Below are 12690 nucleotides of genomic sequence, written 5' to 3' on the forward strand. Positions count from 1 at the left end.
TAACATAATGCCTCTCTTATCATGCCAATAATCCTTTTACTTGACTATAGAGTAAAGAGACTCCTCAAAATGGGTTTATTTTATCTCTTTCTTTTATTTTATTAAATATATACTACTACCCGGCGCAGAAAAGCAGCTTTCCTTTAATTTAGATATTTAGATAGAATTAAAGAGTATAAAGTGAATTTAAGGCCTATAAACACACCTTGGTAAAATATAATATACCCTAATAACTATTTATATAGTTTTATACAGAGAAAGAGGGATGGAGGCCTACTCGAAAAGTTTCCAATTAACTTTTTCTTCAATCAATGCAGAGAGGAAAGAAACAGTGACAACATCTTTCCCCCATCAAATCAACCATACAAAATTGGGCTCTTTTGCCCCTCCCCCCCCCCCCCCCCCCCCCCTTCAAAAATCTCATAATAACCACAATTAGTTGCCGGTCCAACTCCGGTTCAAAATAACGGCGCTCGAATCGGCACCCCTTTCTTCCTCCGGTTCAACACCTCAAAACCGGTCACGCCCCTCTTCTTCTGGTCCAGAGCCGAGCTCCCATCCGTGCTCCGCGTAGTGCCGCCGCCACAGCCGTAGCTTGACGTGGCGGACGGTGATTCGAGGATGGACTCCGGCATGAGCTGTCCGTCGTCGAGCTCGCACGTACTCGGCAGCGGCAGGGACTCGCATTCTCTCAGCTCTTTCTCCAAGCCCCCTTCGCTAACCAAGACTTCCTTCACCTGCGCACCCAAATATCTTACAATTTACCATTTTTGCGATTCGAATAGCAAAATTGTTAAAATGCGGGGATGCATTTGCTGAAAAGAAGAATTCAAAGAATACCTTGCAAGAGAGAGAGCAAAAGAGGTACTGGTCTTGGAGTGGGCGATCACAAGAGCGGCAAGCATTTCCGGAGCAACGAAAAGGTCTGCTCTGTGAGCGTTCATTTAAAAACACCACCTTGGCGCTGTTCGTCGTGTACGACTGGGAGTACCCACAAAGGAATTTGAGGCAAATCCATGTTAATCAAACAGTATGATCGAATCCAACACTTGGGTTCTCATCAAAATTTGATCCTTACTTCTCTTTGAGAGAGAAGATGAAACCTTTGCTTTGTTTACCTGGACGGAAGAGCAATCGATCAACTTCTCCAAGTCTTCCACTCGAACAACATCATGGTAGACATACCTCCGAATCTTTACAACAGGAGAAGAGGAATTAGTTCGCGGATATACCAGAGAGAAGAGGATAAGAACGGAGGATGATGAGTACTTGGAACAAGCGATGAGGACGGTGAGGAGGGAGGCACTGAGGGCAAAAACTCGAGCAGCAGTCGAGGCAAAAGATGTTCTTCTCGTTCTTCTTGTTTGCTTCATGGATCATGCACGGGTTGAAGAACTTCTCACTTAGCATGGCTTCGAGCCAGTTTGGCATCCCGCTCGAATAGCCCACCTGCCCAAAACTCCAATTTTGTTCAAATTCGTCAGCGGAAGATATCAAAACAGAGTCAAAAACCCAATGAGGAAGAAGAAGGCAGCCCACCATTGTCGCTTTCTTCTTCTACTCGACAGCAGAAGAGGAGAGAACAAGAAAGGGAGTAGAAGAGGTACGTAAAAAGAAGCAAGCAGAGACGGGGAAAGCCTGCATTTAAGGAGTGCGACAGTGAGAGAGCGATAAAACTACTAATATTATGACTTTTTTCCTTTACTAATATTAGTACATTTGGACTCTTTTTTTATGAAATTATCACAAGGAAAGAGAAAACTGTTCAGAGCTGGGATTTAGACCAATCGGCTGGTTCGGGTACTGTGCTCCCACTTCTCCACATCGATCGACGACACCACTGTGAATAATGTGCACCAGTTGCTTTTAGCCTCCCTATTAATAACGTTATTAAAGCTTTCTGGGAAGTAATGTGATATTTCATCAAACATTAAGGATGAAAGAGATGCGATTTAATTTAGAATTAAAATAAATCCTAAGTTCTTAAAAGTGGAAGGAGACAGCTTGGGGGGAGGGTAGATAGAGAGTGAATCAAGGAATAGGGCAATAGGGTGGCGGGATAGGGTCAGCTGGGGGTAAAAGCGCCATTAAACCCTCTCCCTCGTGAACTGGACCTTCCATGGAGAACCGTTTCCAGTCACCACAAAAGACTTGTAAGATTTTTCCTGTACGTGGTCCTACAGCCGTCGGCGTGCTCTGTCTGATGCGATCACAGCCGTCCGTAGCGTCTTCACGCAGATGTCTGCTTCAGGTGATGTCATCGGTTCAGGGGGGCGGGACTCGGGAGGCTTTATTGCAATAGTTATGAAAGACAGTTCGTCATTTGAGAATAAAAATAATTATTGCTCGCCACGATGACATCAACTGCACCAGTGGTCTAGTGGTAGAATAGTACCCTGCCACGGTACAGACCCGGGTTCGATTCCCGGCTAGTGCATTATAAGTTTTATTTTGGGAAATTTTATAAATAACACCTTGTTATTCACAATCTTTAAAATTTTATAACTCAGATCTATTTTTTCTTTTATAATTTTTATTTAACACTCTAATTTAATATAAACAAAACTAAATATTTTATAAAATATTTAAATTATCTATATATCATTGGTCTATTTAATTTTCTTATATTTTTTATGATTAATAAAAGGAAAGAAGAAAAAGAAGAAGAGAAAGACAAGGGAATGGGTAGCGACGAATATGTAGTTGGAAGAAGATGACAAGACGAATAAAGATGTCGGAATATTTTAGTAATTTTGTTAATATCAATTAATTAAATTAATATTAAGATGTTAAATAAAAAATATTAAAAAAATTAAGGGATCAAATTACAAACTTATATAGACAGAATATTAATCATAAAATAGATAACATATAATATGTTTTAACCATTATCGTAGTATTCACTTGGAGTACATTATGTGACTTATTATGTTGTAAGATAATAAGTACCTTCCTATTTGAGTGTATGATCACCCTTCACTCAGTTGCTAATAGAATTTAAGATGTTACCTTTTAATTAATCTAATATTAAAAATATATTTAATAAAAAAAACAAAAAGAGTATATGAAGGAATATTTTAGATTTAAAGCTGAGAGGGAAATTACTGCTATTTATTAAATTTCACTTACCTTTTTATAGTAACAAATGGAATTTCTAAATATAGAGGATCCTGGCCCCTTTATGGTCTGCTAGGATGATCGCATATATTCTTATAGCAAATAAAGTAATAAAATTCTAGTAGACTTTTATTTATGAATATTAGAGATTTAGAGGTTAGAGAATTAATACTCCTCTTACATAAATCCGGAAGGCATATTACTCGGTTTTCAATAGAGAGAACAAATATATTCTTCCCTCTTCAGTATTTTGATCTTCTCAAAATTTTAAGGAGGAGTAAAACATGTTTAATAATTGATGGGAGATATATAAAAAATTAATAATAATTTGTAAAGTCTAAATATAATTTATCTATTAATTAAGTAATAGGATAACGATAGCTTAGGCTTAGGACTGCCATTAGATTCCGACAAGCACTCACTCCCCCCGTTCTTTTATTCCTCCACTCCCCAATATTACAGTCAACTTCGCGTCTCCATCTCCTATCTTGGATTCCCCGATTACACCGTGAAAAAGAACTAGTTTCGAGACCAACCCAAAACTTCCGGTTTATGGGGACCCAGCGGAAGGAGTGGGCCAAGATAGTTCCCGGTCTCCATAACACTACAAAGTTCGTTTGTTCCTATTTTAGAGCTGACCCCATTTAAAAAACGCTGGGGAGATTCGATCCATTCGTTTGCTTTGAGATCGGAGCAGGAGGAGGTGTGGTCCTGCACGTGGGACCCCACACTCCCGACCATCCTTAATTCCCACTCTGCCCCTCTCGGCGGTCGGGTCGTCGTGACGCGTGTGTGTTCCGATGCGCAGATTTGGGAAATGTCGCTGTTTCGCTAATCGCATCTCACCAATCTTTTTGATGCCCGTCTTCCAGAGTGACGTGTATCCCCTTAATTACACGAGATAAGTAATGCCAACATTTTTGATACCTTACTTCATTGTGAAACATCTGAAAGGAAAGAAGCACATATCGCTTAATAATCTTTTTGTCTTCTCGAGTTAGGTAATTGGCTACATCATATGCCGAGTTCTATGGTTTACTGGTAAAATTTTATCTCGACTCTTCGTGTCTTTTATACTATTAAAGATGTAACCGTTTTGCGTTAAGATAAAAAGCTGAACACCGTAACGCACTGAAGAATTATTTTTTAAAAAGAAAAATCAAAAGGGAAAATATTTTATAAATACGATGGATTAGTAAAGATGTTGTAAATAATGAATGTATAAGATTGACTAAAAATTTTCCAAGTCATACTTACGAGGACAAGAAGCATTAAAGACAAAAATCCCAATACCATCCAACGCCAGGGGCAGTTTCGGAAACTCAAACCGTGATATGTCATTCTACTCCCATGAAGCCTTTTCCCCCAGTAGTAGTACTGCACTAGTAAACGGACGCCACAACTCCAGCTCAACTCCCTGCCCCGTGGTGGGATCCTTCTTTCTCTTCCATCTCTCTCTCTCTCTCTCTCTCTCTCTCTCTCTCTCTCTCTCTCCTCGGGTTTCCTCTGCGCTTATTATAGAATAAAGGAAGCAGCGAAAGGAATCGATCCCAATTCCAATCCCATTCCATCATCTCTCTAATCTCTTTTTTTTTTAATCTCCTGTCGCCCCACTACCCCATCTCTCTCTTCTATCTATCTATCTTTCTTTCTTTCCTATGTGTGTGCAGTGAGAGTTGCAGGAGTAGCAGCGGCAGATTGAGAGAAGAAAAAGGAAAAGGAAGCGCAAAGCTGCTGCTGCTCCTATCGAGACCCAATTATTTCGATCAGATGCGTCTCTTTTTCCCCTCCCCAATTCGTCCTTTCCAGGTGCGGATGTCTTCTTTTTTGTTTTGTTTCTTTTTTTCTCCCACGTTGATATTTTACCATTCGAGTGTTTTGGTGCTCATCCTCGACCCCTAACGTTTTGGGTTCTTCTTGTTGTTTTTTTCGTTTTTCCTTTTTACCAGATTTTTCGCTGGTCGTAGGAATGGGGACGATGATGATGTTGCTGAGGAGGGGAGATTTGAATCTGAACTGCTCGGCGCAAGCGTATGAGGATTCGATCAAGGAGGGGGTGAGGCAGGCAATGCTTCGGCATGATGCCGTGTTTAGGAGCCAGGTAAGAGTGGTTTTGTTCTCCTCGGATGCTTTGATTTGATCGTGTGAGCATCGGAGTTTCGTTTCGTTTTGAATTTTAGGTAAGGGAGCTCCATCGATTGTACTGGACTCAGAAGAATTTGATGCACGAGATTTGCTGGAAAGGTTCTGATGTGTATACTGGGATTTCGTCTCGGAAGACGGCGGCTGATGAATTCGACATAGAATCCAATTCGTTGATGGTAAAAAAAAAAAAAAACAATAAAAGAAAAACGAAGACCCACTTTAATTACTTACTGTCGGGTGTTGTGGATAACAAGGATTTATGTGCAGGTTAATTCGACAGAGGCGAAGAAGAATGGTGTGTCTCGAGAGCTATTAAGCGATTCTTCTGAGGTAGGAAGGCAGACAAAGAGGGGTTTCGACCTTTCGATACCTGCAGATGATTTTATTACAGACTCGGGGGATGATGAAGTATTGGAAGTAAAGCCTTATCTTTGCGATGATAGTAATGTTGGCTTAGTGAGGAGTGGATCTTATACAAAACAAGGCAACGGTCAACATGTTGGTTTTAGTTTGAGTGATCGCAGTGTGATTGATTTGGAAAAGCCAGTGATGCGTACATGCTCTGCCGATGGAGAAACAAGTGGTTCGCGATTGGCTGTTACATCTAACATTGATTCAATTAATAGATCTGGAAAGAACTCACTGGTCATTTCTTTGGAGGATCACTCGAATGCGGATGCCAGCGAGCCACAGAGAGAGAAGAAATGGCAACACTTTAGTGTCGGTAAGTTAATTCATTGCTTTGAAAGTGATTTGCAAATAGGTATTTGCATGCATAGACAGAATATGTTCATTTGCATCACCATTTGCCCAGAATCGGTAACTTGTTTTTGCATAGTATTTTCCATAGCGTAGGACAACAATTAAGATATCCCTACCCTTTATTATTTCACTCATCGATGTAGGATTATGAATCAGTCAATTAGCTCTCGAATATAGTATTTGATTGCTTTCCTTTTTTTTTCTTTTCTTTTTTGTTGTCAACTTTTCAAACTACAAAACCATATTGTTCCCTTTATACAATTCCTGGCTCCTACTGCTTATGGTTCTCCAATTATACAACTTCCAGTCACATTTTTGTAATTGTAGTCATAGGATCCACCAGATATCTATCATGTTCTTGATTCCAGAGAATGCCTTATGGTGCCTAGATGACACTATATGTGTATCACATTGAGAAGATTACTAGTCTCTTTTTCAAGCATTGAGAAGCACTCTAGCATATCCAGTGTACCACAGTGGATGTGCTTGGCCCTTGTGTGGATAACTACATAAAGACATATATCTAGCATTTCAAGAGGTGGCTGTCTTGAGTATCACCATTCTGAGTTGAGAAGCACTTCAAAATAGTTTGTGCCGTTCTGAGTTGAATTTAGACGTTGTTGTTCTTTTAAAACTTTGAAGTTTTCTGACTAGATCTGTTCTCTATGAAATTTCATCTGACTCAACAAAGTCTCAAAACCTTCACTTCCCATGTTTGTAAATGGTGAAAATTGCTGATAAAAACTTTACACATTCATGAGTTTCGTTGCCCTTGGGAATTACTATTAAGCAACATACAGTAAGTATACTTTCAGTTCAATATAGTTCAGTGAACCTAAGGATATCCTTGGTAGACATGATAGATTTCTTCTGTTTCAGGATCAAATGAATGTAGTGGTTCTCTGGCCAATCTAGATACTCAGAAACAAAAGACTACTCCATGCAAACTGTATCCGATTGACCTCAACATATCTCAAGATGATGAATCGATCCAGGTTTTGCCTAATCCTGTGGCATTGTTCCATTCTCCATCTGCAAGTTCATCAGTTGTTCATCATGGAAACTTTTGGAGAGATTCCAGCATCATATATCCAAAAGAATATGAATCCAAGAATAGGTGCTCTAAAGATTCTTCTGTCACGGATCTAGCAGGTCAAGCAATGTCTGCTCAAGGAATTTCGAAGGTAAGGATTGCTGATGTTCTGTGTCATGGCCACGAAGATTCACACCTTTTTAGTTCACGGGCTTCTACAAGTAACACTCAGGCTAGAAAAAGTGTATGGAATCAGGATCAGCCCATGGTGGATACTAAGTTCCATGGATCTGGTCCTGAGCATCTACAAGAATGCTACAGACATTCACTTGAAGGATCTTCCAGTGGCTCCAATGGAGGCGGTCATTCATCTTCAGGCTTTCACAAATCAGTTCATGGGAATGTAGGCTCACTACCAGGAGAACTACATTACACTATTCTTAGTGAGAACCAGATGCAACCTTCGAGTGTAGTTTCTAGTGATAATATTAATGCAGAACACAATAAGCATGCGTCAGTCGGAAGCTCCAACCTGCCAATAACCGTGGTTAGTGCTCTGGACGAAAAGAAAGCAGATCATGGTGGGAGTGAAGAAGATACTGTCTCAAGCCATGCCATAGCTGAGGGTGAGAGGCAACAGGATGAATTTTCTGGAGAATATCCAGTTGGAAGTAAGCCTGACCGGATGGCTGGAAGCACTGAGTGCACTTCTTCACTGGACCCAAGTTCAGTGAAAGATGTGTTTCTACCCATTTCTATGCATTCCGGACTTAATCAGCTACATGATGTGGATATACCTGAAGCTTCTGATCGTGTTGGTACACCTTCTAAACTATCCAACATGGATGATATCGAGCAGCTGCAATCTCAGAGAGCCGAGATGGATCATATAATTGCTAGAGCAGCTGAGACGCTTTTGTGCATTTCTTCAGAGAAGTCAACATGTTTTACAGATAACTTGGGTAGAAAGAGACAGACAGTCGGAGAGGGTGGAAATGATCAGCCCGAGTATTCTACAGATTCTTTCGAGAGGGGTACACTGAATCTACAAGAGACAACAGATGATGGGCTATGGATTCCTGCAACACCAGCTGAGAAGGAGACAAGAAAGGATACATGTGGGATTAAGCTAAGAAGAGGACGGGGACTACGAGATTTTCAGAAGGAAATATTGCCAGGTCTTGTTTCGCTCGCAAGGCATGAAATTTGCGATGACCTGCACACCATTGGGTATGAGCTCAGGAAGAACAGGCCTAGGAGGACTTGCAGAGAGAATCCGTCTACTACGCCTGTTCGAACCCGGCGATCTAGTCTCTATTCCACTGGCAGGAGGAGCTAAGGCTTCCAACAATGTCAGTGCTTGAACCCATGAAATTTGCATTCAGAAATGTATTTGACTGAAAGTGGTCGGATCTGATTCTGGCTAGTTATGTGAATATAACTTGTAGTAAGCTCAGTTACAGCTTGCCGCCACATTAGCTCTTTATAGAAGCTTTCTTCATTTATGTTTTAGCAATCATGTTTCTTTAAGATTGTTGGTTATTTATGCATATGCTGCCCAAGATAAAGAGTCGAGTCAGTGATGCATAATCTCACAGACAATTAGCAGAACACTCTCTACCCAAATTCACTTCTCTATTTGAACATTACATATAATGGGCCTTTTCCACTTGCCAATAGGATAGATTAACAATAGTGCTCAAATGGTTGAAGAGAAACCTACGTTCTCCTTAATTATAGCACTCATCTTTTAGAGATAAAAGATTAAATTATCCCAAAAACCCTCCCTTTATCCCCTACAAACAAAGTTGGGCCCCCCCCCCCCCCCCCCCCCCCCCCTCAAGATACATCCGGTGTCTGTCGCAGAGGGAAAAAAATAATCTTCTTCTCGTAGGAAGAAGAAACCAAAAAAAATCTCAGCATCCTCGGGAATAAAGCTAGTTAGGGAATTTAATGGCATTGAATCCATCCATCTATGGTCTATGGACTATGGACTATGGACTATGGACTATGGATTAGATATTGAGATGAGATCGATCTACGAGACAAGCCAAGACCCAAATCTACCACTGTCAGGCCCACTCTCCCAGCACAATCCCAATGCACACCTACCTCCAATCCAATCTACACTATAACTATTGTAGTTCTAGCTGCCTACGTACATAACAACACCCTTTTCTCTCTTCTTTAGTCTTTTACCAACTTCCCTCCCTCGAACTTCCAAGTCGACGTCGATTAAAGTTGGATATAATACGATATTACTATCCAATCGCACGATTAAAGAATCATATAACAGCTGCCCACTGTTGCCTTTTTCTTTGTTAAAAAAGATAATTTCCTTAAAACTAAGATACCTTTTGCCAGCTCAATGGGTGGACTAAGAAGAAGGGTCTTTGTTCTTTAAGTATATTAGCTGCGAGAGAGACCAAATAGATCAGAGTGCCCAACTTATAGGTTCTCGGGTTTGTTATACTTATACTTATATCCATCAATTTATTATTTTTTGTGTTTTCGATAATTATAATTTTATTTTAAAATATAATTATATAAGATTAAAACGAGCACGACAGAAGATCCATATATTTAATCTACTAAGCGAGCCACACTGATAACTAAATCAAACTTCTAAGCTAAATACTGCCACACCATTAAACTCATCTTCAAAGTCACTATACGGTAGAGGTACTAAATCCAACCTAAACTGCTTAAGGGTCCTTATATATGCACCTAGCTGAGTCTAAATTGAGCTAGAAGCATCTAGGGCCAGATTGAATTTTTGTCAAGATTGCGTATTATTGAGCTAATAAATGATCCAAAATCCGATCCTTAGCTAATCATAACCTAGTTGCTCTTATCCTCTTCTCTCCCTGTCTCTCTTTGTTTTTACTTTTGCCTTTAAATGATCAAACATACATCCGTTCAACGAATGGACCCAAGAAGAGAGCAAGAACACTGCACATGAGTAGTAGTTGAATATACTATCTTGATTTTTTGATCACCCAAAAGTTTTGATGGGATGTTGTGGCCTTGTGATTTGAATGTCGCAAAGATAATATAAATCATTACTTCCTTCACTCTTATTTGACTTAGGATCTTCTAATTTTTAGTGTTTTTTTAAATTTTTTAAAATATAAGCCTGTAGATAGGGTTGGTGATATCCCAACTCGTTTATATTGCCATCCCTATGAGCCATATGTTAGGGTTTGTTGTCTTTTCTCCCTCCGTGAAAGAGTTTTTTCCCCTGAGTTAATTCGTTCTCATCTCTTCTCTCCTAGCTAAGTGGTCGGATGTAATGGAAGAATTTTCTTCTTTCCTCGTCCTTTTCCTGTTCCTTTCTCTCCTTTTTTTTCTTTTTTTTTCATTGTCCTATCTCCTTCCTCCGCCGCTCACTTATTCAATTTCTCTCTCTTTTCTTTTTCTCCACTTTTGTACTCATTGCCGTCGAAGTTTCCTCTCCATAGACCCCACCTCCTCTCTTTTTTCTCTTTTCCTTTTTTTTCTTACAAGATTCATGGTAGCTAGCCCTCTATCTCATCTCAACTGCCCACATCCGACGTTACTTCACGGACCACCTACACTCTCCGACCAACTCTACTATATGCTTTTATTCACTCTTGAATTTGCCATCTATTTCTCCTTCTATATTGTCTCTCTCTCACTCGGTTTGTCATTGTTTGTTGTTGCCACTTGTCATTCAGCTCGTCTCCCTCCTTGCTCGTCTTTCTCCTTCTTCTCTAGCAAGAACGATGGCCATGAAATTTTGGTGGCAACCGAGCCACTTAGTTTCTCATATTGTAGCAACACAATATCAAGATCTAGTTAAGATCAAGAGTAAGGTAAAATTAGCAAGCTTATTATGTTCGAGTGTGTTGAGTGTTTCTCATTCAAATCTTATATGTCTTTAGCGCTCAATGCTTGGTTTTTTTTTTTTTTTGTAACACTAATTATATATTCTATGTATATCAAGCTTATAAATCACGATCAAAATTAATAAATTATTTACCTACAAGTTGTTAACAAAAATAAATAAATTCCCACCTCTTCAATGCTAGCTCAATTCATTAAAACTCACACAAGTTAATCTCAAGATTTCTATCCTAGATACTTGCAAACTATAAGAATATCTTCAATCCACTCATTAACGTGGATTTGATTAGATTTGTTCGATCTTGAGTGCTCTTATTGGACTTGATATTTTGATATTGACCTCTCTTCAGATCTAGAAATATTTATCTGTCAGGCATAGGCATACAATTATTTGGATGCTTAGATGTAGCTTTCTCCTTTTACCTCCTTTATCATGTACGTCGCACGTTTTGTATAAGAATATTTCATCCTCGTTCACATATATGATAGTAGACATGTAAGAAGGCTCAATTATTTTTAAGACAGAGAATCATAGTGTGTCAAATTTCTACACATAAAAGCTATTGAGTTGTAAGCTAGTGGCTTCTTAATTATCATGACTCGTTAGATTCTAATCACCTTTGAATCTATTCTTTAGAATAATAATAGAATTAAGTCAAGCTATTCACATGCAAAAAAATAACATCATTTAGATTAAGCAGTGCTCCTAATTTTGTCTAATTAATAGCATGCTCTTAGACAAATTCTAAGTCAAATCTCTCTCTCTCTCTCTCTCTCTCTCTCTCTCTCTCTTCTAATTAATCACATTTTTTTAGACGTAATACTGTGGATTTGTCAGGTGGGATTAGAGCACAAGCTTTTATATAACTAAAAGACTACATATATATATAGATGCTATTGCTTTACTCGTTCATACTAATCCCAAAGTCTTCTCCTCACGATCGCATTAAATCTATGCGCATGAATTAGTCACTAGTTGACACGAATATTAATGCCTATTAAAAACAAATTATATCTAATTTGGCTTAAAATGTCAAAAAATTACTGGATAACACACAATAGCTTATACTAATATTACAGCTGCTCTCCTTCTGAGATTAAAATATTATTTAGAAATAAAATAGGAGTTTGAGAGATATTTAGTTTAGGGGAGCCCACGTATTGATATAATAATAACTTTAATTAAATAAATGGTGGGCCCAGGAGAACGTGGGTGTCTAAGTGGGTGGAGTCGGGTGTGGGGGGTAGTGGTTGGGGGATGTCATAAGCGGATCAGGCCTGTTGGAGGATTTGGTGCTGTTCCGGCTCAACTGTGACGTCACACAGGATCTATGGGCTGTACCCGGTCGTATTCCCGAATTGAAATTTGGAAAACGGGGAAAAAAAGGGAAAAAAAAGAGAGAGAGAGAGAGAGAGAGAGAGAGAGAGGAGAGTTTTCAGGAAACACCCTTGGGGATATCACTATTTGCGAAGTGGGGCTTGAGGTGAAAGTTTTGTAATTAAGCCTAAGAAGTTTTGGAGAATATAGTTATCGACCTTTTCCCTGAAAGGTGAAGCTTTCACACACTTCTACATGCTAAAGGGGGAGAGCAAATCCCGTTCTCTTTTACTTCTTTTGAAGTAAATCCGATTCTTGTCGTTCATACAGATGGATACTTTATTAAGATTGTTATGTTACCGAGAATATACCTAGTTGTCTGGTTCCAAGAAGCAAAAATTAAAAGAAAAGAAAAAGAACAATGAAAATAAACTAGATTGCATTTATT

The 12690-nt window shown here is 39.2% G+C and overlaps 2 protein-coding genes and 1 non-coding gene across 5 annotated transcripts; 2 read left to right on the forward strand and 1 right to left on the reverse strand.

Moving 5' to 3' along the window:
- Positions 1-418: 418 nt before the first annotated feature.
- LOC140763585 (protein RGF1 INDUCIBLE TRANSCRIPTION FACTOR 1-like) lies at positions 419-1640 on the reverse strand. 2 transcript variants are annotated; one of them, XM_073101843.1, is made up of 5 exons: positions 1540-1640; positions 1270-1449; positions 1119-1193; positions 841-981; positions 419-737 (listed from the first exon to the last, which is right to left on the reverse strand). In XM_073101843.1, the coding sequence occupies exons 1-5, from the start codon at positions 1540-1542 to the stop codon at positions 459-461; spliced, it is 678 nt and encodes a 225-aa protein (XP_072957944.1). In that variant the 5' UTR covers positions 1543-1640; the 3' UTR covers positions 419-458. The 2 variants fall into 2 exon arrangements, with proteins under 2 accessions (XP_072957944.1, XP_072957943.1); XM_073101842.1 differs by having other exon boundaries at positions 1270-1616.
- A 726-nt stretch (positions 1641-2366) lies between these two features.
- TRNAG-GCC (transfer RNA glycine (anticodon GCC)) lies at positions 2367-2437 on the forward strand. Its single transcript has one exon. It is a non-coding gene; the product is annotated as a tRNA-Gly (tRNA).
- Positions 2438-4534: 2097 nt separating this feature from the next.
- On the forward strand, positions 4535-8530 carry LOC140763173 (uncharacterized). 2 transcript variants are annotated; one of them, XM_073101251.1, is made up of 5 exons: positions 4535-4926; positions 5085-5218; positions 5298-5438; positions 5530-5986; positions 6904-8530. In XM_073101251.1, exons 2-5 carry the CDS (start codon positions 5087-5089, stop codon positions 8394-8396), a joined length of 2223 nt encoding a protein of 740 aa, XP_072957352.1. In that variant the 5' UTR covers positions 4535-4926; positions 5085-5086; the 3' UTR covers positions 8397-8530. The 2 variants fall into 2 exon arrangements, with proteins under 2 accessions (XP_072957352.1, XP_072957351.1); XM_073101250.1 differs by having other exon boundaries at positions 4536-4926; positions 5067-5218.
- The last annotated feature ends 4160 nt before the right edge of the window (positions 8531-12690 follow it).

Source organism: Typha angustifolia, chromosome 7 (assembly GCF_048772165.1).
Source record: "Typha angustifolia cultivar Huaian chromosome 7, ASM4877216v1, whole genome shotgun sequence".
NCBI lineage: Eukaryota > Viridiplantae > Streptophyta > Magnoliopsida > Poales > Typhaceae > Typha > Typha angustifolia.